The 26,682-nt window shown below is 46.9% G+C and overlaps 1 protein-coding gene across 5 annotated transcripts in view; it reads left to right on the top strand.

Annotated features, from left to right (window-relative positions):
- The window catches only part of LOC125415218 (maestro heat-like repeat family member 5), an 82,425-nt gene that overhangs the window by 18,453 nt on the left and 37,290 nt on the right, over positions 1 to 26,682 (top strand). For all 5 annotated transcript variants that reach the window (XM_048457414.3, XM_048457415.3, XM_048457413.3 and 2 more), the window contains exons 2-6: positions 1,819 to 2,000; positions 2,893 to 3,038; positions 3,993 to 4,121; positions 21,160 to 21,319; positions 22,487 to 22,539. In XM_048457414.3, the coding sequence (XP_048313371.3) occupies positions 1,919 to 2,000; positions 2,893 to 3,038; positions 3,993 to 4,121; positions 21,160 to 21,319; positions 22,487 to 22,539 (570 nt within the window). In that variant the 5' untranslated portion in view covers positions 1,819 to 1,918. The remainder of the gene's footprint in view (positions 1 to 1,818; positions 2,001 to 2,892; positions 3,039 to 3,992; positions 4,122 to 21,159; positions 21,320 to 22,486; positions 22,540 to 26,682) is intronic.

Genomic DNA, 26,682 nt, shown 5'->3' with positions numbered 1-26,682 from the left:
AATTTCAAAGTGTATTTCTTCTGCTCCTACCCCCGCATGCAGCAAGTGCAGATGTAGATGTTACTGGAAGGATTCTGTAGACCTTTAGAGTTCCTCCTAGGCCTCCTCCACTCAAACACTGGCCACTGTGGTCTCCCTACACTATCACTACTGTATCAGCAGCTCACCAAGGTCACAGGATTTCTTGGTCCCCACCGGAAACTGGGTTGTGGTCCATCAACCAGCTTTCATAGTCAAAGGCTCACCCTGTAGGTTTCCCATCTCTTGGGGACCGTTATCCTGCACCAATGTTGTCCACTGTCTGATGACAATGATCTTGTTTGTCTGTGGCCATTTCTGATTTGCATAAGACAAGAAGGAAGCCTGGTCTTGGTTGCTCCATCATGGATACACAGATGGCAGGAATCAGACATGGCATGACAAGTGTCACAATATGAGACAATGGATAAATAAACATTATAGACTGCTACCTTCTAGGATAACCATGATGACTTTCAATACACACAGATGACTGCCTTCTAGTACACCCCATGATGGCTGCTTTATAATATGTTTCATGATCTTCTTGTTTAGTCTACAGATGTGTTTATCCTCCTCATTTGTGGACCGAAGGAGCGTCTAGAATAGACCTTCCCCATAGGCACGTACAGAACTAGAATTACACATTAACAAGCAGATGGGGTCTTCTTGAAGCAGGGAACAGAAGCCAAGATGGAGTCATGGGAGAACTAGATTTGAGCAGCATCCAAAACAAGAGTATCTTTCTTCCGGCCCTTTGTGGCAACTGCCAGTCTGGGGGAATCCTTCCTCGCTTTTGCAAAACTGAAGGACCTCCATCTTCTGTGCTCCTACCCCTACTGCTCCTGCAGATCTACCCACAGAGAGATCCCTCAGGGGACATCTGGTTAGTCAGGGTATTCCCTATGCCACTCTGAAAACCCTACAAGTCAGTAAGATAGAGCTGGGGTCAGACTTTGAGCCCTTCTGGGTCCTTAGCCTGTCTGTCTGCCACCCCTGCTGGGCCAGGTTGTCTTCTCCAGACCTTCAACTTCTCCACTCAGGAGAATCTGTTGTGCAAGAAACTTTTATAAGACCCCAGGGATGCAGATGTATACAATAGGGATACAAGCCAAACATGCCCACGGATAGGTACGTACAACAGGCATACAAGTCAAACACTGGCTGATCATAAAACCGTGAAATAATTTATCTTAATTCAATTATCTGGTATTAGGATCTTACAGTTATCAAAGATGAAAGCAAATTAGTTACTAATTAGATGGATAGGCTTGTTTTCCACCACAATACAATTCAAAGTTGTGCTGAGTTGATACTTACGTGCTGCATAAGACTGGCAGGGGACTATCTGAAGCCTTTATTCTCTATGGCACTGCATAGGGTGCAGAGTATGTGGGTGGTGTGCTCAGGATGTAGTCTGCGGTGGAGTCACACGCCGCAGCGCAGGCAAACACCTCCAATGCATAGCGTGTTTGATTTTGAATTTGTTTTTGGTATCGTATGTTCAGAAATCTTTCACGCTAACAAGGTTCTTGGAACTCCGACATGTGGTTTTCATGGCCCTGTGCGGGTCAGACCCGGTTTAAGAAGCTTCGGCTTATTCAGCGGCATCCTGGAGCCTCGAGGCATGCGCACTCCAGGCTCGCCAGACCACTAAACAGAAGAACAGAGGCGTGGAAGGACAGACGGCGTGGACGGACACTGCAGAGCTTGGCCCAGAGCAAACTGTGCCAACGCTCCCTGCACTTGAACACGCGTAAGCACACGCGATGTTTACACGCGGAACTTACTCCATTTCAGAATCTTCTCCCACGTTTCTGTTTCTGCGAAGGAGTCACTGTGCACCAAGGAATCTCAAGATTATGCCTCCTGGGACCGACAGTCCCATCCTGCCACCATCATGCTATGCAGATCCAAGACCAGCCAGGCTTCCCTGGTACCCAAGGAACAGCAGATGTTTATGGAGGAGGCCTACAATTCAGGTGAGGACGCCCTGGAAGATAGTCAGGCAGTAGGTCCCATCAAGTCCCCGCACCAGAAGCAGTTCTGAGGGTGTGTACAAGAAGGAGGCCCTCTCCAGGACTTTATGTATCACAAAAAGTTGTGAGCAGCTGTCTTTGAGACCCCTACCTTGTTCTTGCCTCCTGGGGCACCAACAAAAGAAATCAAAAATTGGCCCCTCCTCCTTTTAACCACACTTCCTCCCATCCATACCATTTTACGCCTCAGAGCTTCAGCTTAGACCTGCAACCCCTCTTTCTGGAATGCCCTCCTCTTCATCCCAATGCCAAGGGCTGTCAGATGACTGGATAGACAGTGGGGGGGGGGAATCAAAGAACTGATGTATAGAATGATAAGGAATTGAGGTGTAGAAGGATAAAGGGATGATTTTTGAGTAAATTTATGACTATATGTGTGGATATATTGTTAAATTGATCAAAATATATATGGATAGATAGTAGTTAGCTAGGTGGGTGAGTGGACTGGTCAGTGGGCGAATTTATGAGCGCGTGAGTGAATGGGTGGTTAAAGAACTGTGAGGTGGACAGGCAGGTAAACGGAGAGCTGGATCACTGGCTATGCAGAAACAGGGATGAGTGGATGGGTGGGTGTGTCGACAGATGGGATATGAACACAGGGAACTATGAATTGAGAGAACAGGGATATGCCAATGAGCATGCATTTCTGCTCTCCCCCCACCAAAAAAAAAAGCCCATGAGGGACTAAGTAAAAAGTGAGAACATCAGACTCCTTACCGATATGTCCAGCTCTCGTTTTCACTGCACGCCCGTCCCTCTTTCCCCACCCAACCCTCTGACACAATGTGACCTCTGCACCTCACTTGTCAACTCACACCTCTCTTGTCAACTTCAGCCATCTGTTTCAAGATGCTGCGGGACATAGGCACCTCAGACCCTCTGCAACTAAAGTACATCATCAAGAAGATGAAGAAGATGGCTCAGAGGTCCCCCAGCTTGGTGATGGAAAGCATCCAAGACTACTTCAAAGACAACCCAGAGGTGCTGCTTCTTGGGACCCTGGAGCAGGCGTGGGAGCATAGGGGATGGTTGGATCCCAAGTGGGGCTCAAACCCTGAATCCTACATAGGACAGTTGTACCATTCGGGTAAAAAAATGGTGCAACTCAACCTCCTTGGGTGCCAAGAGACTAAATAGGGAGGGAGGAAAGTGTACTCACATGGTCTCAACATGCTCAGAGCACTCTTGTGAGGTAGAGGTTATGACTCTCGAAGATAAGAAACTATGGCTTAGGGAAGAGAGGACTTACCTAAGAACGCAGAACCAGTAAATGGTAGAAACTGATGGATAGGGGTTGGAGAGATGGCTCAGAGGTTAAGGGCATTGCCTGCTCTTCCAAAGATCCTGAGTTCAATTCCCAGCAACCACATGGTGGCTCTCAACCATCTGTAATGGGGTCTGGTGCCCTCTTCTGGCCTTCAGGCATACACGCAGACAGAATTATGTATACATAATAAATAAATATTTTTAAAAAACTGATGAATAAATACGTGGGGGCAGGCAGTGGACAAATGGATGGATGATGGATTGGTGGGCAGATGGATATAGTGATTGTTAGGGAGATGAGTTGATATAGGGAGGAGAGGAGGGAGGTGTGGGTAATGAGTAAACATGGGGATGGATACATTCATTTATGAATGCTTGGATGCATGAAAGAATTAATGAGGATGAGGAGAAACCAGTCTAAGTGTTGATAAAGAGATGGACTCCCTTTTGGAGGTGAAGTTTTTAAATCCCGCAGCAGTTTCCTGAGGACAGAAACAAGCTTTCCTTCCCCTCAGGTCTGTAGGCCAAGCTCAAGGTCAGCACAAGGCAGGTGTCCCCTAAGAATTGCCAAATGAATGTGTCCGCGTGTCTCCCTCCCACCCGTGTTCTCCTTAGCATCCCCTGTACCATCAGACACCATCGTCCCAACATAACCCCTGTCCTCCACAGATCTCCAACCGGCACAGGTTCCGACTCTTCCAGGCCCTGCAGGCCGTCATTGGAGCCCGCGATGTCTTGGAAGAGGCCTGGCAGAAGTACTTCATGCAGTTAGCCCTGGAGCACATGACCAAGTCCACGGTAGGCCTCCCTCCCCTAGCACACTGACTAGCCCAAGGACTTTGAGGTTGAGTCATTTGCCTGGAGGTTCAACTCATGTGGGTGCATAGGATGTCTGAACGCTCCCCGGCGTTTTCTGTGTGTTCATGTCCTTGAAATGCCTCTCTGTACAGTCTCCTGCTAGATAGGGCCCTAGGGTTCATATGTAAAAACCAGTAATCTGGCTGTAGCCTCACTCTCTCTCAGAATGTCTCCTCTTCACCATCCCTTTCCTGATGCCCACACACCAGCACCTGCCCTGATGCCCACACACCAGCACCTGTCCTCGTGCCCACACACCAGCACCTGCCCTCGTGCCCACACACCAGCACCTGCCCTGATGCCCACACACCAACACTTGCCCTGATGCCCACACACCATCCCTTCACTGATGCCCACACACCAGCACCTGTCCTCGTGCCCACACACCAGCACCTGCCCTAATGCCCACACACCAGCACCTGAAAGGCCTATTGCAAGTCTCAACTACTCTTCCAGCCCTAACCCAGCTTCAGCTCCTTCCTGCTTGATGGAGACATGCAAGCTTGGGACTCAGCTGCCCCAGCCCACCAAACCGGTTGTGAGCCGGAGATCTCAGTGACCCTCCTCCGTTAGCCAGTACGCCATAATTGTCTCCAGGGGCCCGGGACAGGTTGTTTTCTCCAGATCCACTGGGTCTGGGAAGCCCTGTGGTGAACTGCTCTGCACACATGGCATAAATGGTGTTCAGGGAACGGTGGCTGTCACCAAGGTCTACCGCAGTCCACGCTCTAGCCTTCTGTATGTGAGAGCAGGCTTATGGCTCTGTCTGCATCACACTGACGAGCTCAGAAGGCTAATGTCACGTGGAGAATGTTTTTAATACCATACCCACTGCCACATTTAAACTACAGCCCAGCACAATGCCACACAGGGCTGTGGAAACCATTCCCACACAAGGGCAGGAGACCAACAGAGGGAGGTTCTGACTGAGAGACTATGGGGATGGTGAGTAACTGGGTGGAGATGGCCTCTGGGCCATTGATGAGACATGGGTTGGCCAGGGTCCTTGGTGACAACGTTATAACATAACTGCAATACGATTCTCACAAGCCCATCAGGATGTGGAGAACCTTGGTTCCTTGGGTCTTTTGTGCAGCCCTGCGCTCAGCCAGCTTACCAAGTGATTATTATTACAGAAATAGGTGCTTCTGTCCTCACCAAGAGGTTCCTTATGCCCCAACTTTACAGAAAGAGCGATGGGGGAGCTCACAGAGTTGGGGGACTTGCTAGCCCAGGTGATGGGGAGCAGACTTGATGAGCCTCCTGGTACCCAGGGAAGTCTGAACAGCGTCGATATGCAGAGGGAAATGGGGAGCAAAGACTGTGTCTGCCTCATTCTCTTTTTTCAAGTGTTTCCTGTTATTTCATCATTGTGAAGTGTATTGGGCACACCAAAGAACTGCACAGAAAAACCAAGACTGACAGCAAGTGCCTGTCATACCAGCCTATGACAGGCTGAGGCAGGAGGATCACCATGAGTTTGAGGCCAACCTGGACCACACAGTGTGTTTCAGGCCAGCCTAAGCTATGAAATAAGGCCCTGTATCAAGAAATTGAAAGAGAAACAAACAAGCAAACAAAAATAGCGTACACACGCAGGTACAGGCCTGTTGTAGTCGCGCTCATTGGGCAGGGACCATAGCTAGAGGTCAGGGCTGTCGGTCAGCTTGGGGCGTGATCTGGCTTCTATCTCCCTGGAGTGGACAAGGTCCCTGAGGCTTTCTGACATGAGACTGGGGTTTGGCAAGCTAAGTGTGGGCATGGTGAGGGGGGCAGAGCTACTCTGCGTGTTCCGTCTCTGCACGTGCCCAGATGTGCCTCTACCTCTGCACCACCCAGTTGTCACGGACAGTCACGGTTTCTGGATTTGTCATGGGCTCATACTATCCAAACAGAGATCGTCTTCAGGCATTCCAAAGGCCAGGCTGGTGTCCTGGGGTTGCCCTGGCTCTCGGGGTTCCTATTCCTTCCTCACTGACGCCTGCTCCCTATAGCCCAAGCCGCCGCCTTCTCTGTCTGCTCCTAAGTTGGACATTACCTGGCAGCTTCCTCACAAAGAACATTTGGAAAGTACAATTTTGAGTTCTCTGTTTGTAGGAATCTCTCCATTCTCTTGTACCAGGAACTGAGAATCACTGCCCCCTGATCTTTATGCCCTCGGTGTGGTTGTTAAAATCCAGGGCCATCTGAACCCAGGTCCTTCATGTGTATGCTCTGCTCTTCCTCCAAAAAAAAAGCCTAGCATGACTTTTTGCCTTGCAGGCTCCAGACTTCCCCATAGTACACTGAGTCTAATCACTGAACTACAGTCGTGGCCACACCTACTCCAACAAGGCCACACCTTCTAATAGTGCCACTCTCTGAGGGCCTATGGGGGCCATTTGCATTCAAACCACCACACCGTGCCTCAGTCTGGCACCAGCATCCTTTGATTCTAGAAAACTGCTCAGCATCTATACTGATGACACTATCCCTCTGCCCTATGTCGGTGCCAAAACAGAACTCCCTCTCCATGCTTCTCATCATCTCCCCTTCCCTCCTCTCCCCTCCCCTCCCCTCCCCTCCTCTCCCCTCCCCTCCCCTCTCCTCTCCTCCCCTCCTCTCCCCTCCCCTCCTCTCCCCTCCTCTCCCCTCCCCTCCCCTCCCCTCTCCTCCCCTCCTCTCCCCTCCCCTCCTCTCCCCTCCTCTCCCCTCCCCTCCTCTCCCCTCCTCTCCCCTCCCCTCCTCTCCCCTCCTCTCCCCTCCCCTCCTCTCCCCTCCCTTCCTCTCCCCTCCCCTCCTCTCCCCTCCCCTCCTCTCCTTTCCTTTCCTATTTCATCTTTCTGTACTTGGAGTTCACAACATTCCAACCTTTTCACCAAGTATTGTGGTGTTGCATCTAGAACTTTTGGGAGAAAACCATTCTATTTTTATTAGTGTCTATTCATTGTACCAAACGGCAGGCTTTGCTATGACACATGGAAATGTATGCATCATACATTTTGCTTTTATTCCTCCTTGTTACTCTTTCTGCCCAGCTCCCACTGATCATCTCTCTCTCCCCCAAGTAGTCTTCTGTCTGTTTTCAAGTATTTTTGATGTATTTTTTTTTCAGTCTTGATTCCACATATGAGACAGGCAATAGACATTTCTCCATCTGGCTTATTTTGCTTGATCTTCTGTTCCATCCATTTCCCTGCAAAAATAAAAAAGGGAAAATTTCATCCTCTGCATATCTGAATAAAGCTCCATTGTGTGCCTGTGCCATGTCTTCTTTATCTATCCATCTTCTGATGGAGAACGAGGCTGAGCTGGCTGTTGCAAACAGTACCGTGTAAACAGAGATGGGCACTTGTCTCTGTAGTATGCTGACGTAAGACCCAGGAATGGCAATGGTAAATGGTCATGCGGTACACCTAACTTTTGGATCTTGGAGGAATCGTCACACTGATCTCCACAGGTGCTGCACACGCACAGGTTTGCACTCCCAACAGCAGTGTGTAAGCCCCACCCCCAACGCCACCCACACAAGGACTTGTTTCCTTGATGATACCTTGTACTGGTTAGGTTTTGTTGCCAACTTGACATAAGCTGGAATGGATTGGAAAAATGGCCTGAGAGCATGTTTGTGGGGCGTTGACTTGATTGTTAATTGATGTAGGAGGGCCCAGCCCACTGTGGGTGGTGCCATCCCGAAGCAGAAAGCCAGTTGAGCAGAAAGCAGTGGGTGAAGCAGCAGGCAGGGCTCCTCCAGGGTAACTGCTTCTATGCCTGCCCTGACTTCCATCAGTAATGTATTGCGACCTAGGAGAAGAAGCCAAATAAACCCTACTCTACATTGATTCTGTCGCTGAGTGGCTCACCACAGCCACAAAAAAAGAAAAAGAAAAAAAAAAAGCAAGCTAGAACACAGCCATTCCTCATGGGGTGATAGGGAATCTCAACATAATTCTGACTTGGATTTCCCAGACGACTAAAGATGTTAAACTTTTTTTTTCATACACTAATCGACCATTTGTAAGTACTGCTTTTGAAAACTGCCTGCTCAATTCATTACTGGGATATTTGGATGATTTGTCTTTTGGTGTTTAATTTTCCTAGTTCCTTAGATGCTCTTGATATTAATCCCCTGTCAGATGAATAGCTACCAATGATTTCCCCCCACCCTGTGGGCTGACTTTTCACCCTGGTAATTGTTTCTTGGACTGTGCCAAAGCTTTTTAATTTCATGCAATCCCATTTGTCAGTTTTCGCAGTTGTTTCCTGAGCTGTTAGAGTCCATTTCAGAAAGTCCTTGCGTCTGCTGTGTGAACGCGGATTCCTGGAAAGAGGCTGTGTCTACAAAGGCTGATTAATTGGCTAGAACTTCAGCCACGTGGAGAGGATGGAATGTTAGGGACCCATAGCCTAATTACACTTTATCTTGGGCTATCTTTAGCCTATGGGATAGCTGTGCCTTGCCCCCTCTGTGTCAGAACAAATATCCCATCACTAACAGATAAAGACAAATCAAATATCCTAACAGATTTAAGAAAAACGTTAGGAATGTGTTAACTTACCAAAACCCTAGTTTTCCACCAATCAATGGGATGGGTGTTATCGGATAGCATCTAAGGCCTAAAGCAGAGCTCGGTCTTGCTTTAGTCCACCTGCAGGCTGTCCCCACCAACCTATTTGGGTTTTACTTTGTTCTGTCGCTATAAAAAGTTCATGAAAATGTCACCTTATTGGGACACGAAATTTTGAATAACCTAAATGTATGTTCCAGAGCCGTGGTCAATCATACTTGGCTCTAGAATAAACTATCTCTTATCCCCTTTGAGATGAGATCTCTGGTTTTTATGTCAATACCCATATCCTCTATTGTTTTTTCTTCAAGCAGTTGCAGATTTTCAGGTCTTCCATGAAGGTCTTTGACCCACCATGAATTGATTTTTTTATACACAGTGAGAGACAGTGATCTAGTTTAAGATTTCCTCGTGTGGACGACTTGCTTTGCCCAACGCCACCGTGGAAAAGCCATCACGTCCTCAGCATAGGTTCTTGGCATGTTTGTTGTAGATCAGAAAGCTATAGATCACGGTGTGGGTTTATTTCCGGAGCCTGTCTTCTATTCCTTTGGTTTGTTTGTCTGGTTTTGTATCGGTACCACACTAGTATTGTTACTGAGACCCTGTAGTAGAATTTGGGATAAGGTATGATAGTCCAGCATTGCTGACACTGCTTAGGGTGGCCCTGGTATTCAGCATCTTTTGTGATTCCGTATGAATCTCAGGATTCCTCTTTCTCTAAAGAGCATCTGTAGAATTTTGATAGGGGCTGTATTGAATCTGTAATCTGCTTTTGGTAATATAACCGTTTTCATAATATTAGTCCCACCAATCCATTAACAGTGAAATGTTGGGGACTGCGGACCACCAGACCCTGAATTTCTTGTAAACAACTTGTTTTCCTCTGCTCTGAGCAGCCTGCAGCTGCTCTGAGCACGAGACTCTGGTGGGTCTGCAGTTGAAAGATCCCAAGAGCTGGGGCATAGCCAGGGCCCTATATAAGCTGCCCTGAGCACAATAAAGTGGGCATTCCTGGCATTCTTGTCTCAAGGATGTCCCTGTGGCCCCATCTGCCTTGCCTGTCTCTGTCTGTGTATGTATGTTTTTAAATTTTCAGCCTAGTTCCCATAGCACGTAGCGAGTAGAGCATGGAATGGAACCGGCGTGGTTTTACAGTGAAAGGTCTGCCTTCTAGTGCCTTCTTTAAACTCTTTATTCTGCATTGTTTCGGTTTCCATGGTCTAAGTCTCTCACGTCCCTTGTTGGGTTTATCCTTGGTTTTGTTAGCTGTTTTTGAGGCTATTATAGTGAATAAGATTTGTTTCCTTGCTTTCTTCGCGTGTGCATTATCACTAGAAGGGCATTACTGACAGGAGGCGACTGGGTTTCATATGTTGATTTCTGTATCCTGCTATTTTGTCAAGTGTTTGTCAGACCTCGGGGTTTTCTAGTGGAGTCTTTAGGGTCTGTCGTGTAGAGAATCCTGTCGTCTGCAAACAGGATGGAGATAATTTTGAGTTCTTCTTTTCCTCTTTTTTGTCACTTCTGTTTCTTTATCTTGTCTTTGTACACTAACAAGTAATTCAGCTCTATATCGGATACAAGTGTAAAGAACAGACATGTTTATCTTGCTCCTGGTTTTAGTGGAAATGCTCTCGGTCGTCTTCATTATTGACTGTTAGCTGTAGGCTTTGCCCGCATGGCCTGGATCACGTTGAGCGATGTTCCTTTTAGTCCTCTCTTCTTCGGAACTTTTATTATGGAGGGATGTGAATGTATTCAATTGCCTTTCTGCGTCTATTCTTGTGATTTCCGTCCCCGATTCTATTTATATCCTATAGACACTTAATTGATTTCCATATATTAAACTATCCTTCCATCCCTGAAATCAAAGCAACTTGATTATGGTATATGATTGTCTTGGTTACTGCTATATTGATGTGAAGAGACACCATGACCAGGCAACTCATTTTTTTAAAGCATTTAATTAGGGGCTTGCTTATAGTTTCAGAGGGTTTGTCTGTAACCATCAGGGAACATGGTGGCAGGAAGGAAGGCATGATGCCGGAGAAGTAGCTAAGCACAATGCATCCTGATCCACAGGCAGCAGACAGAGACTGGACTTAGAAAGGACTTTTGAAATCTCAAAACCTCCCTCCTCCAACAAGGCCACACCTCCTCCAACAAGGCCACACCTTCTAATCCTTCCCAATAGTCCACCAACTGAAAGCCAACTGTGCAAATATATGAACCTATGAGGGCCAATCTCATTCAAACCACCACATTCCACTCCCTGGCCCCCCAAAGGCTTAGAGCCCTATCATAATGCAAGATGCATTCAGTCCAACTTCAAACGTTCACAGAGTCTTTCACGGTCTCAAGACTGCTTCTAAGACCAAAGTCTCTTCTGAGACTCAAGGCAACTTCTCGCCTGTAATCCTCTGTAAAATAAAATAATAATAATAATAAAAAGAAAGCAAATCGCATACTCCCAACAAACAATGGCACGGAATATACATTACCATCCTGAAAGGAAGGAAAGGGTGCACGGTGAGGAAGTGCTGTACCAAAGCAAGATCAAAGCCAACGTCAAAGCACTCTTCAGAACTCCAACTCCTCCCAGCATTGTTGACGGCAACACACTTCTCTCTCTTGGCCTGGTTCCAAGCCCAGCCTGCGGCTCTCCCTGGCAGGTGCACCACAGCTCTGTCATCCCCAATGCCTTGAGGTCTCCAGTACAATCCAGGGGTCACCTTCACACAACCGGCCTCTCCAGGTGTCCGTGCAGGGCCTCCCCTGGCCTGTGCCTGGCTTCAGAGGCAAATTTCACACCCATTTCCTGTATTCTTTACTCTAAGGCCAGAACCACGAGGCCAAAGTTGCCAAGTTCTTCCAATGGCTGGGGCAGGAACCTGAACCCCTCCTTGAATTACATTTACCTCAGCTTTGCTTCGTTGACGGGTTTCCTTTGCTGTGTAGGCTTTCCTCTAATTCCTTCTCACCTGCTGGAAGCTTACCCAGGGGCGATACTGCCCTGAGATCACCACACTTTTTATTCCATTTGGCACTGGGCTTTTTCTTTTTTAAAAAATATTTATTTATTTATTTATTTATTTATTTATTATGTATACAGTGTTCTGTCTGTGTGTATGCCTGCAGGCCAGAAGAGGGCTCCAGAACCCATTACAGATGGTTGTGAGCCACCATGTGGTTGCTGGGAATTGAACTCAGGAACTTTGGAAGAGCAAGCAATGCTCTTAACCTCTGAGCCATCTCTCCAACCTCCAGGCTTTTCTTTAAACATGGTGCTCCCTGGAGCACAGGACTCCACTCCAACATGACTTTCCTTGTGATCCTTTTCTCCTCAAACTGTGCATTTTCTGTTTCTTTCTGCCCTGTTTACCCTTTTTCACTACAGATCTGCCTGGGTAATCACTAGTAACCATGTGACACAACCTATCCTTGTGTCTTGATATCTCCTCTGCCAATGATAGTAACCCAAAACTCTTCAATTTAGCCTCCGGCAGATTTTTAGGACAAAGGCAAAAAGCAGCCACGTTCTTTCCTGAAATATCACAAGAATGGTCTCTAATGTTTTTATCTGAAACCTCCTGAGCTGGGCCCCAATGCTCCACATCACCCTCATCCCTTCTGTCTTCCATGTTGGTACTAGGATGACCCAGTAAGTGCCACTTAACACTGTAGGGTAAAGGGGGCAGCCAAAGAAACCCACTCTGGCTTTGAATCCAGAGCCAGTGACAGAGACACAGGCAGGATCTGAAATCAGAGCCATCTCTGTCCCTAACCAACTGGCCAATGAAACTAACTAATCCCTGAGCATCTTGACCCTGAGCCTTGAACCAGTGAAAGAAACACACCCTGGATCTGAGACCCGAGCCAGGGAAAGAACCACTTTATCCCCAAACTTAGGACCAAAGAAACACGTTCTGACTCTGAAACCAGTGCCAAAGAAACGCACTGTCCCTAGAGAGCCAGTGAAAGAAACATACTTTATCCCTGAAATCAGAGCCATCTCTGCCCCTGACCAATTGACCAATCCCTGAGTGGGGAAAACTAACCAATCCCTGAACAGAAAAATTTCTCCCTGGGAAAACTCTGCCCCTAAGAAACTCCCTATATAAGCCCCACTGCCTATTAAGTTCCCGGCTGTCCTTCACCACCCTGGTAGAGGCAGCTACATCCTGGACTACTCTTTCCCAAGATGCTCAAAAGAGTCTTGGGTGAAGATGTTATTTAGCCAGAATAGAAGAACTTGACTGGGATGTGCCTTAGGGGACTGAGCCAAAAATCCTTGCTGAGATGCTCCCTTATGGGGGTGGGCTGAGTAAGGCTGAACAGAAGAACCTTGCTGGAACCTTCTCTTGGGGGGATTGAGCAAAACCAAGCAGAAAAGTAACAACTTTTCGCCAAATAACAACGTGATCAGGCCCATCACAGCAATGTTCCACTCTCTGGCACCAGCTTCTGTCTAACTCACTGTCTATGGCTTTGAGGAAACACCATGACCAAGGTAACGCTTAAAAAAGAAAGCATTTAATTAGAGACTTGCTTACAGTTTCAGATTAGCCCATTGTCGTCATGGGGTGGGGGAATTGTGGCAGGAAGGCAGGCATGGAGAAGTAGCTGAGAGTTCTATATCCCAATCAACAGGTATCAGGCCGAGAGAAAAAGAGATACTGGGCCTGGTGTGGGCTTTGGAAGATCAAAGCCCATCCCCAAAGGCACACATTCAGAAAGGCCCACTCCTACTCCAACAAGGCCACACCTCCTATTCCTTCCCAAGAGTCCACCATCCAGAAACCAAGCATTCATATATCTAAATCTGTGGGGGCTAATCTCATTCAAGCAATATAATAATCTTTATGTCTTCTTGAATTTGATCTGATAGTATTTTATTGAGAGTTTTTCTATATTCACTTGGGAAATTGGTCTGTCTCTCTCTCTCTCTCTCTCTCTCTCTCTCTCTGTGGTGTGTGTGTGTGTGTGTGTGTGTGTGTGTGTGTGTGTGTGGTGTGTGTGTGTGTGTGTGTGTATCTTTATTTGATTTAAGCATTGTTATGTTTGAGTCTGAAATGTTCCTCATGCGTTGAGCACTTAGTCCCTAGATGGTGCTTCTGTTTTAAGAGGCTATGGGGCCTTTATGAGGTGGGACCTTGTTTTAGAAAAGGGGTCATTGTTGAGCAGGCTTTGGAGGTGATAGAATTGTCCTACACAAGCTCAAGTTCTCTCCGTTTCTAATACACCCTGGATGTGAGGAATCCCACCCACATGTTCTGCCATGCTTCCCCCACCACAAGGGACTATACCCTCTCAACCTGAGCCAAAGTCAACTCATCGCACCTTGAGCTGGTTACTTTTGCCGGATATTGTGTTACGGCAATGTGAAAAGTAACTAATTCAGGTACCAGGATAATAATGGTTTTGTAGAATGAGGCTGGGGTATTCTCTCCCTTTCTGTGGAATGGCATAATTTGAGGAGCCCTGGTGTTAATTCTTTAAAGGTCCATCCAGCTCTGATACTCCTTTGTTGGGAGACTCCTCACTACTGTCTCGCCCTCACTGCTCCTATACCTCTGTTTAGGTTGTTTCTGGACACTTGACTTATTTTGTCAGGTCATATGTTTCTAGAAATGTGTCCACTTCTTCTGAAGTATTCCCCAGTGATCTTCTGGATTGCGTTGGTTTCTGTTATAATGTCTTTCCATCCCCCATCCCCCACTTTTCATCTGTGATTTTTAATTGTGTCTTATTTTCTTCTTTTGGTTAGTTTTGCTGAAACACAGGGGTCTCAGCAACCTTCAATGCAGTAGAGTATGAATCCTTGGGAGGCAAGAAGGCAGTTCATCTCAAAACAACTCAGTATCCAGGCTGGTTTAAACCTCAGGAATCTGACCCCCAAGTGGTTTATCTTAGGCTTATTTCAGCACAGCACAAGCTGATGTAGACTATTCTTGTAATGATTAACTGAATCCCAAGTGAACAGCATGGCATACCCAAATCTCTGAGAGGAAGAAAGTAAGCGAAATACAGATCAGCTGTGACTGCATGGAAACTCTTTGTAAAGCGCATGTGACATCTTCCATAAAGATGAGTTCTAGTGGGCTGGAGAGATGGCTCAGTGGTTAAGAGCATTGACTGTCCTTGCAGAGGACCTGAGTTCAAATCCCAGCAACCACATGGTGGCTCTCAACCATATGGAATGAGATCTGGCGCCCTCTTCTGGCCTGCAGGCATACATGGAGGCAGAATGTTGTATACATAATAAATAAATCTTAAAAAAAAAAAAAGATGAGTTCTAGCGATTGAGAAAAACAAGTCTATGAGAAGGGTCTGGACGAGGGTCTGGGGCCAAGACAGTCTCTTGCCACACAGATTGCGCAAAGGTCGCCAGGCTAAAAAGCACATCTGCCCCAGATTTCTGGGCAGAAAACACGTTTCATTCTTTCCCTTGAAGGAACAGTACCGTGTGGTTAACATTCCAGGTCCACTAGTGCATGTCTGCGAGCACAGAGACCTCTGTGTCCCTTACGGAGAGTTTGTAATACTGTCTACCTTTAAAGAACCAAGTCATCACTGCGCTAATTATTTTTGTTGTTTTTATACACCCGTCACATTTATTTCCTCCCCAATCTTTACCCCATCTCTTCGCTGTGTGGCCGACTTGTTCTTGTTCTCTCAGAGCTGGAGGTCCATCCTTGAATTTTTTCATTTGAGTTATTTCTCTTCCTGTTGTTGTTGTTTTTAATGTCCGCAGACACAAACCTCCCTTTTAGAGTCACCTTTGCTGCATTCTGGGAAGCCATGTTTTTATTTTCATTTGAGTTTTAGGAATATTTTTAATTTCCTTCACAATTTCTTCAGCAACTCCTTCAAGGGTGTACCATGTTAACCACTGTATGTTTGCTTAGTTTCTACAGCTTTTCTTCGTGTTTATTTCTAGTTTTGGTCTGTTACGGTCTGGTAAGGTGCAATACATTTATTTTGTGTTCTTCTGCACGTCCTGCCTTGCTTTATGAACTAAAAATGGGATCTGTTTGGGAGAAAGCTCCATGGTGGTTGAGTAGCTTCTCGTGCTCGCTTTGGGTTTCTGCTGCTTGGCATATTAACCTCTGCCCGTTCACTTTTAGTCTGTGTATATCTTGGCCAGTGAGTGTGTTTCTTTTTCCTTTTTTCCAACAGGACTACTCTCCTTATTAGATTGCTTGCGTAGGCTTTAAATATCTCAGACTTACATTTTTAAGTTTAACTTTCGAAAACATCATAAGTTAATTTGTCGGGAATGATTCAATCATAAAATGTTGCCATTGTTTGTAGAATTGTTTCTTGTGCCCATATTTCACATACACGTAGCTTCTAGAGAAAACATACCAGCTCTCTTATAAGTCAGCCGACACCATGGCGCTGTATTATATACTTGCCTTCTCTTTTTCCTCACTGATTATAACTTTAAGTCTTTTGAACTTTTTAACTGTGAATCGCTTTAAAACTGGATGGAACCAGGCAGTAGTGGTGCACGCCCTTAATCCCAGCACTTGGGAGGCAGGGGCAGGTGGATCCTTGGGGTCAAGGCCAGCTTGGTTTCTCAGGTGGATTTCTGAGAGCAAGTTCCAGGACAGGCAGGGTTACACAGAGAAATCCTGTCTCAAAAAACAAAAGCAAAAAAAAGGAAGGGAACAGTTCTTCTCATTGTGGCCATGTTGAATATAATATCTCCTCAACCTCGTGTTAGATTCCTAATAGATTTTCTACTACTTACCCTAATCTATTGCTAATTCTTCCTTTGCAGTGTGATCTATTTGAAACACTGCGTTTTCATTTCCAGCATTTCTATTCAACTGTTGTTTTGTTTGTCCCAGCTTTCTTGTTGAACTTCTCAGTGTTCTTGGCTTCCTTGACCAGGTTCTAAGGTGCCTTCTTACTTCTTGATCTGCTTGTTTGGGTCCACTTTGATGACACTTTGTATTTTTTATTAATACTTTGGCATATCAACTATTTCCATATCTTTGATTTAGTAGTTGAAGAAGCATGGTCTTTTAAAGGAGTTACAACGCTTTGCTTTTTCATGTTTTTTTGTGTTTCTGAGCTGTGATTTGCTCATCTATTGGGATAGTTGTCTCTTCCAATTTTATTCTGCAGTCTCCCTCTCTCTTTGAGGGTTTAGCCCCAAGTACCACTCAGAGAAGAGAAAACAAACTGCTATAACAGCAACAGCACCAAACCAAACCAGATAAGGAAACATAACTAAAAATCAGTTAAAGCTAACTGCCATGCCACCAATAACCCTAGAAAATAAAATGGATAAAAATTATATAGAGCCCTGTGAAAGTAAAATGATTGTGGTAAACAAGAAAGTATGTATATGATAACAATGAAGAATGAAATAAAGGACGGGGACAGAAAAGGGAGAAAGAAAGCTTAAATATGGGGCTGGAGAGATGGCTCAGAGGTTAAGAGCACTGACTGCTCTTCCAGAGGTCCTGTGTTCAATTCCCCACCAACCACATGGTGGCTCTCAACCATCTGTAATGAGATCTGGTGCCCTCTTCTGGCAAGCAGGCAGGCAGACAGAACACTGTATACATAATAAATAAATAAATCTTTAAAAAAAAAACGCTTAAATAGAGAAAATAAGAAAAAGGCAAAGAAAGTAAGGAAGAAGGAGGGAGCAAGAGATGAAAATCTGAACAAGAAAGAACAATTTTTAAACAACATTAGATAAAGATAAAAGGGGGATGGAAATACAAATGCTTTTAAAAAGTAAAATAAAATAAACAAACCAGGACTGGTGAAGTGGCTTAATCTAAACCTCGAGATCTGAGCTTTATTCCTGGAACCTCCACGTTAGTGGAATAGAAAACCAGCTCCACAGACCTGTCCTCTGACTTCTACACGCATATCTTAGTACATGTGCCCACACACACACACTAATAATTTTTAAAGACTTATTTCAATTTTTTAATATGTATACGTGTATGTGAGTGCAGGTGCCCAAAGAGGCCAGAAGAGGGCACTGGACCACTGACGCTAGAGTTCTAGGTGGCTGTGAGCTGCCCAACATAACTGCTGAGACCTGAACGTGGGTCCTCTGCAAGAGTGGTGTGTGATTTTAACTGCAGAGCCATCTCTACAGCCTCCAATCCCCGTGACCTTTTTTCCAAGTTTTGTAACAAACACACGGGAGGTTTTGCAGCACCCTCTGGGGGAGGAGGGGGGGTGAGGGGCCGGGGCGGGGCTAAGGCTCTTTCCTGTTTCTCTGTGCAGCTTCTTTCTCTCCTGCCTCTCAGGAGCCCTGCTGCTCCTCTCACTTGCTCTTTGGAATAAAATCCGCCTTCTGTTACCGCGACACCTCTCATTCACAGTCACACACAGGCAGCTTCTAACATGTCACCTTCCTCAGAAGTCTCATTTTCAAGAGATCTTGATTTTTTTTTCACAAAATTTCTCCCTGGGTGCTGGGAAATGCCGACATCTTGTCTACACTTTCCCACTTCAGGAGCCTGTGACCTTGGAGAGGCGTGGGTGGCTCCCACATCAAGCAGTTCTGTGGCTGTAGCCTGCAGCGGGGCATCCCCCAAACCAAGGAGGTTCCGACACTCTCTACCTGGAGGTGGCCTCCATTTCCCCGGGCTAGGGCTCAGTCCCCAGGCTGCCTGCCCCCTTTAGATACTGTCACAACCCCAACTGTCATGCCCATTCCCCTGGCCAACAGTCACTGATGGGGACTCCCGCATTCACCTCCTCATCTTCACTTCATCTCCTCAAGCAGCTAAGGGAACTCGGGGGAGACACTCTCGAGCATATTCATTTGTTACAAAAGATATTACAAAGCATACTGATGAAAGTGTGTAGAGAGAGGTGTGGGGAAGGAAATAAGCATCTCTGCCCTTTCCAGGTGCTGACAATCTCCAGAAGCTTCTCTGTGTTGAGCTATCAAGGAAGCTCTGTGAACTCTGACCTTTCTAGTTCCTGTGCAGACTCTATTTCCTGTGCAATGGTCTGGCAGGGGGAGCAATCAAGGACCGTGTGCTCAGGTGCTTCCTGTTGCGTGTGTGTGTGTGTGTGTGTGTGTGTGTGTGTGTGTGTGTGTGTGTGCGTGCAACATTCCTCCCTCCGGGCATTGGGCAGGAACTGTCTATAATAAGGAGAGTCAGCCGGCCAGGCGGGCGGTGATGCATACATACACCTTTAATCCCAGAACTCGAGGGCAGAGGCAGGCGGGTCTCTGTGAGTTGAAGGCCAGCCTGGTCTACAAGAGTTAGTTCCAGGACAGGACAGGCTCCAAAGCTACAGAGAAACCCTGTCTCGAAAAACCAAAATAATAATGAGGAGGAGGAGAGGAGAAGAGTCATACGACCCAGACCAAAAAGCAAGGAAAAATGAGGATTTCTGCAGCCTGCCCTTTGGGAATGTGATGGTTGTTCCTTGCTTGTTAACTTGATACACCTGGGAACAGGGACCCTCTGCTGTGTGTGTGTCTGATTTTCTTGATTGCCAGTTGATGTGGGAGGGCCTAGCCCACTATGGGCAGCACCATACCTAGGCAGGCGGGCCCGGGCTACGTAAGTAGGTAGCTGACGGTGAACCTAGAAGAAGGCCAACAAGCAGTATTTTTCCATGGTCTCCATCTCAAGCTCCTGCCTTGAGTTCCTGTTTTGGCTTCCCTCACATGGCAGACAGTGACCTACAAGGTGAAATAAACCCTTTCCTCCCCAAGTGCTGCGGTCGTGGTGTTTACCGCAGCAAGAGAAAGCTAACCAGGACGTGGAAGATAATTCTAGTCTGTGAACAAGGAGCAGGGGATAGAAGCAAAGGGTGTCTGCTGTCACACCACACACTGCGTCGCACTCAGGGATGCCACGTTCTCTCCAGGTTCTGATTCCATTAGTCTTCTGTTTTTGCTTACCATGCGTACATGTTCATGTGTCTGCAGGTGCCCGTGTGTGCATGTGTGCACCCATGCACATGGAGGCCACAGGTCAACATTCTTCAGGAGGCTCAGTCTCTCACTGAGACCTGGAGCTCACTGATTAGGAATGGCTGGCTGACCAGCCAATAGTAAGGATCCGCCCCTCCCTACCTCCCTAGCACTGGGATGACAAGCATCACCATGCCCTGCTTTTTCTATGATTACTAGGACTTGAACTCAGATCCTTGCGCTTTCCACAGTACTTTACCAACTGAATTGGATCCCTGGCCCTCAGAGTTCACCTAATGTTTTCAACTAACCGCGTTCAGTCTCTACTCCTCCACAGCTGTTTCTCGGGTGTCCTGGGTGGCAGGTTGAGTGGTTTCATCCCTGTCACATCCAGAGCTCTGCCCAGGGTGACTTGTCTCCCAGGCTCTTCACCACTACCCTAGTTCCAAAGGTTAGGGAGCCAGGATCAGCCTTCCCTCCAAATGGAAGGGATGGGGCTGAGAGGAGCCGGACCTGTGTGCTCCCTGCTGCCGGCAAAGCTCTGTTTTCGGTTCCCTCATCCTTCAGCTCCTGGCTTTCAGAACATGATTGCTGTTGCTCCCTCTTTATAATCTCCTAAATATAGTTTTAGATGAGGGACTTCTTTTTTTTTTTTTTAAATTGCAAAATCAGTTTCAATCCAGTGTGTTAACAAGAGGCTCTCGGAGCCGTGCCTATAATAAGCTGTAAGTGGTATATTGATTTCATAGGACAATTTCCTGCATCACAGGAAGAGTAGGCGGGGGGGGGGGGGGGGCCCTCAGACATCTATCCCTACAGATGCTGCCCAGCCATCAAATGCATGCAGCCAGCTGTGCCCTGCTGCACCGGCCTCTCTCGAGTCCCACCCAACAGCACCCTGAGTGGGTGGGAGCAGGTTTGGCAAATCACAGCACACATGCTGAGGAGAGAGTTGGGTAGCACCCAGCCAGGCTGCAGACACTGGCTCCTGGCTATCTGGGAGTGACCCCCATGTTGCAGACGGGGAGCTGGTTGGCTAGACTCTGCTGTGGAGCCTTGCACACACAATGGCTGTCCAGGCTGAGGTTTTCAGGTGGAAACATGGCCTCTGGTCAAAGCTCATGGTGACAGAGAATTAGAGGGGGTGACATCCTAAGCTGCCTGGATTCCATGGGAAAGGTGACTTTAGCCCGAGGCCCTGTGAATGATGTCCTGAGCACAGGCCTGGGAGTGGGCTTTAAAAATGGACTAAGATTTGGATTGGGATTGGAGCTCCAGGCAGGGTCAAAGCAGTAGCAAAGGCTGGGGAGAAAAAAAAAAAAAACAAAAAACAGTGCTTGTGTTCTGAGATTCTAGCCCAGCATCAGAAGTCAACCCATCTCAGGCTCCATTAGCCAGTGTTCTATCCAAGAGATAGCTTAGTAAAGACAATGCATGTGCCCAGTTTGGTTGGTCCATGCCACCCTCACCCTGTTCGTCTGTCCCCACTCCCCCTGACCCTTGCCCGGCCCAGGAACTGGATGATATATACCAGGATGCAGCCAGCAATGTGTTACTGGCCCTCTGCCGGCATTCGTGGCCAGCAGTGGCCAAGCACTTGGAGACGGAGCTCCTGACGGGTATCTTCCCACACCGCAGCCTGTTGTATGTGATGGGCATCCTGACCTCCCAAGGTACGTGCTGCCATAGGATGGATCGAGGGCCGGGCAATGGAAGGAGACTGGGAAGGGCCTCTGGGACCACTCCTCCATGGCCATGGCTACACATGGGCCATGCAGCCTGCAGCTCTAAGCCCCTGCAGTTCAACCGGCCCTCTCAGCAGCCTTGAGTTCCACGTCCCATGAGCCTTCAGTAGCCTTGGCCATGCAAGGGACCTTCCCACAGAGGCGCAAAGGGCCTCCGCACCACTGTCTGATAGATTCACATGGTTGTTGATTCAGGAGTTGGCCCAGATCCTGTGAAGTTGCCATTCTACCTTGACTGTCCCCTATAGTGGTTGTTTAATTGGTCCCCTCCCTTGGCCACACAAGGAAGATGAGACCTCAAAGAAGTAGTGCTGATGACCAGGGTCACCCAGGCTGCCTCACCTCGGACCCTCAGCTTCTGACTCCTCTCATTCATTCACTCCTTACCCAAGCATGTGCTATCCTTATAAATGCCCAGTTGGAAAAGTGCTGGCCCATGACAGGGAACTAGCTGCCCAGAAAGTCACTGTAGGGCTATGCAGAGGGCTTCCTATAAGCAGCAGCCAATATAAGCCTATCTAAGTCAGACCTTGGGAGCTACAGGTCAGCAGCCAACAAGTTCAGGCAGAGAGGAGACATGAGGGGCTCCAAAGAGTTCTAGAGAGTTTGTGCTCGAGCCTGGACCCAAGCAGGATCTTGTTTATCTCACCCTGCCCTCCTTCAAATTGGTAGGCTGAACGGTGTCCCTTCTAATGTAGAAGGACCCCCAAAGCAAGCCCTCCCTACATGGTAGAATTTCCATATTTCTCAAAAGGCCTTCCAGTCCCACAAAGCATCCCCTCCCAGCCTTATATTCCCACACTTGAAGGGACCACAGCACAGCCCAAAGGGCCGTGCTTCAAAAGGGTCCCTCCACTTTCCTACCAGTGGAAAACAAGGTTCAGTGAAGGCAAACAGCCTGCCTGGGCACAGCATGCATGGAGTGCCAAGATGACAGGCCAGCTCTCTGGACCCTGATCCCCATCCCAGCTCATGTTCTTCCTACTGGAGAGTCTCTACCCTACCCTCTTCCCTGTGGATCCCACCAGGCAGGGGCAGGCTGGTGTCTGAGGGATGCATGAGACCTGGCCTGTAGCCCGCCCCCTTCCCCCACAGAGGAGCTGCTCAGGAAAGAAGACAGAGAGAACTGGAAAGATCTTCTGTCCCAGGTACGGAGGGAGCCTGTCACCCTAGACCTGAGGGACATCAGTGAGGGAGAGACAGTGAGCTCATGTGGAACCCCCTGCTGGGGCCTTGGAGGAAGAGGAAAAAGGGAGAGGTGGGGAGGATGAAGGAGTGGGAAGGAGGAAGGGGGGATGGGGATGGCAGGGGCGTAGACAGAGAATTTCTCTTACAGATAAGCACACAGCACCGAGGCAGGAGGTGGCTTGACTAAGGTCACTGGGGGAGCCAGGATTTAAATCGTGGTCACAAGACACTCAGCACAGAGCAGATGCTCAACACCGACAAACTCTTGCCACTCACACTTGGGGGACTGGAAAGGACACAGGGGCCAGAGTTGAGACCTAGGAAGGACGGAGGAAGGTTGGGGTCCACTATGCGACAAGGCCAGAAGTGGAGTCAGGGCAAGCCTATCTCTGACCCTCTCCCAAGTGAGGGGCTTGTACTGGGTTCGAGTCCAAGGTCAACTGTTCACAACAACAGCCTGGGCTGACTTCCTTTGCCCCTCTGGGGCTTAGTTTGCTCATCTGTGAAATGGGGCTAGAGGTGGTTGTGAAGGGCTCGTCCCTCGGTACTGGTCATCAGCACCGTGGTCGTCAGCAGGCAGAGTAGCTGGAGTGGGCTGGGGAGATGAAACGGAACAGCAAGGACTGGAAGACCAGAGACGACATTAGGCACCAGACATTAGGCACGTTTGTCTGACGGGTGCTCCTCCTCGCTACTATGAATAGGACCTGCCTTTCTCCCCCACATGCTGGCTACGTACCAACGTCCAATAAATTTAAAGGGACCAAAACCAAACAAGACTTTCTATGACCAAAACATGAACTAAAGGTCAGTGTTAAAATGCATCTGAAAACACTCCAAATGCTTGGAGAGTAAACAACTCACTTCTCAGTAAAATGTAGGGGAAATGCATCTGAAGGAAATTAGAAAATATTTTTGAGTGTTAATGAAAACACATTTGAACATCCTGAGGTACAAAAAGCTTTTTATATTAGAAGGGGTATAAAACTTCATGGTTGGAAGCTACTAAGGAGTAGCAAGCTAAACCCAAAATAAACAGAAGGAAGAAAATATGCGGTCAGAATGCAGGGACAGGAGAAACGCCCTAAGCTTGAGGCCAGCCTGGTCTGTGTAGCAAGTACAAAGGAAGAAAAGCAAGATCATCAGAAAGGTCACTAAACTGAGTAATAGGGGGGACATGTCACTTTCAGCAAAGAATAATTAACAACGGTACAAACACATTACATATTAAAGAATTCCCTGAAAAAAAAACATTATCAGAACTGAAACAAGAAGAAACAGAAGGTCTCCGTAGTAATGTGTCTATTGAAGAATTGAGAACAGCTTTGTGGAATCTTCCTGTTCCAAACCAATCCCACTTTGCCAGCCACTGAATGACATGCTTGCAGAAGAATAAAGGACTTGTTCATTGGTTGCCTAGCAAATGGACACAGGAAAGCAGATCTGAACTCCACCAACGGGGCCTGGGGAGAGGTGACTAGGTCATGCTTTATCCCAAGGCCTGTTAGGTACCACCATAGACGGCTGAGAGTAACTAAGCAGGTGACGGGGGAGGTCTGTTCAGGACAGCGGGTGGCTAGTTCAGGTTTTTCCCTGAGTTTTGCTTCCTGTAAGGAAAACTCCCAGTTCTACCTGGAGGACTTCTGTGCAGTTCTGTGGACCCTGCACAAGCCTACAAGAAGAGCACAGCCGCCATCTTGCTCTAGCCTCAAACTGGAGACACCTGGGGCTGGCAGAGTAATGTCTCCAGCTGGAGATCTGAACCCGTGACTCAGTGTTCTTAGGAAGCCAGACAAGGAGAACCCTCCTGAACCCAAATCAACCCAAAACAACCAAATTCTACATTAAAAAAAAAAGTGAAGTTCTGATGCAGGCAGCAGCATGGATGGATCTCAGAAACTCTCACACTTAGTGAAAAAAACATCAGATGCACAGAAACATGCAGTGAAGGACAACAAATACATACAGTTCCAGAAATTCCACTTTCTTATAATGAAATAAATCAGAAAGGGTTGTGCCGGGGGTGAGTCTCGGGAGAGCTCACAGATCCAGTAGCTGGAAAGCACATGAATCTCACAGTTCTAAGGTGTGTTCACATCTCTTGCCCTCTGCACTGTGAATTTCACTGTAACTGAACTACGCCTGAGTGTTTTAAATGAAGAGAACGCCCTGTAGGTAACGGGGTGTGCACCAAACCCAGTGACCTGAGTTCTAGTTCCAGGACTCACATGAAGGAGAACTGACTGCCTTAAGGTTTCATCTGACCACACACATGCCATAGCAAATGTATACGCACACACACACCATCATCATCATCACCATTATAAATTAAATGTACTTTTTAATTTATTTTTATTTTCTGCCTTAATGTGTATTTATATATCATGTGTGTGGTATCTGCAGAGGCCAGAAAAGGGCAATGGATCTCCTGGAACTGGAGTGACAGATGGTTGTGAGTCACTATTTGGATGCTGGGAACTGAACCCAGTTCTTCTGGAAGAGCAGCCAGTGCTCTTAACCACTAAGCAATATCTCTCTCTCTCTCTCTCTCTCTCTCTCTCTCTCTTTCTCTCTCTCTCTCTCACACACACACATACACACACGTGTGTGTGTGTATGTGTGTAATATGTGATATATGCAATATACAATATGTTATATATAATATAGTATTAATATAATGTATTATATATGATGTATTATATATCATATATAATATGTATTGCATATATATGCACATATAATGCATGTTGTACATGTGTGATATATTGATATCATATATGATATGATACATGTAATGTATACTAACATGTTATATAGTAAAATACATGTTATATTATCCATACTGTAATACATGATATGCTACAGATTATACATCATATGTTATAATATCTATGTTATAATATATGGTATATTGTTATATACTAAAAATTATATTATGTATGATATACTATAGTATATATATTATATAGTTCATATATATTAATTGAGGATAGACTTCAACATTTCAAGTATTTAGGTTTTTCTAAGTGTAGTGGTGTCTGCCCTGTGTACCCCCTGGCTGCTCTGAACAGAGTGTGTGTAGCCCACTCACAGACAGAAACACTAACCACCTCTGCTGCAGGGAGTCAGGTATGCACAAATCCCATAATCTATGTCACATCAGCTTGGGTCAGGCTGGGCCACACTGAGGACACTGTAGAGCTATAGGGAGGAAAATGTTTAGTTTTCTGAGTTTTGAAATTTGCATTGCAGACAAGAGGCTCTGGTACTAGCACAGTGAGCAGACAGAAGGGAGTGGGAGAGAAGACAAGAGCCCCCACACACACACACACCTGTTTCTGGGTAACCTGGAGGCTTCCCAGCACCCACATTGCTCTGGGATTAAGATGGCATCTGTTCTATATCCTAGAATGCAGGGAGAGAACCAAAAACAGGGCCCAGGCCGGACAAGCACACTTTAATCAGGTTCTGCCATCTGTGGAGACCAATTGCCATCTCAGGGATGAGAGGACTAAGGCTGGGGATGATACAAGCATCCCTACCTACAGGGGGCGCTCTAAATCGTCTGTCCTGCAAGACAGTGAACGACACAAACATTCCTACCTACAGGGGGCGCTCTAAGTTAGTCGTCTGTCCTGCAAGACAGTCCCCCTTGGGATCACTTTTTAGTGATTTAGGACTTCTTTAGTATAAATTTCTAAAAGTTTAGCTGCTTAGACAAATGTATTTTAGGTTTTTATTGATGTCAATTTTTTTTTTAATTGCTATTGCCAAAACCTTCACACATACACACACACACAAAGCTGCAAACTCTCTCGCTCTGCCACCAAACAACGCTTCCTTTCACTTACAGATCTGTTGGGCATTTTCAGTGCCACGCACACAGGGCCTTGATGAAAGCAAGAGACAGTCCTCACAAGCTGTATGGGGCTGCTGCCTGCTGACACTGTTGTACAATGACTTCTCTTATAAGCAGGAAGTATACTCAAATAATGATCAAAGGAGTGGCTGCATAAGCCAGCAACAGAGCCATTTATCATGATCAGGGACTACACACCTCACAGTAATTGTGTGTGTCAGGCTTGACAGGTCTGGTGGCGCAA

The sequence above is a fragment of the Myodes glareolus genome, chromosome 19, assembly GCF_982192425.1.
Source record: "Myodes glareolus chromosome 19, mMyoGla1.1, whole genome shotgun sequence".
Taxonomy (NCBI): domain Eukaryota; kingdom Metazoa; phylum Chordata; class Mammalia; order Rodentia; family Cricetidae; genus Myodes; species Myodes glareolus.
The sequence above is the reverse complement of the archived record's forward strand: the minus strand, read 5'-3'. Positions and strand labels throughout refer to the sequence as shown.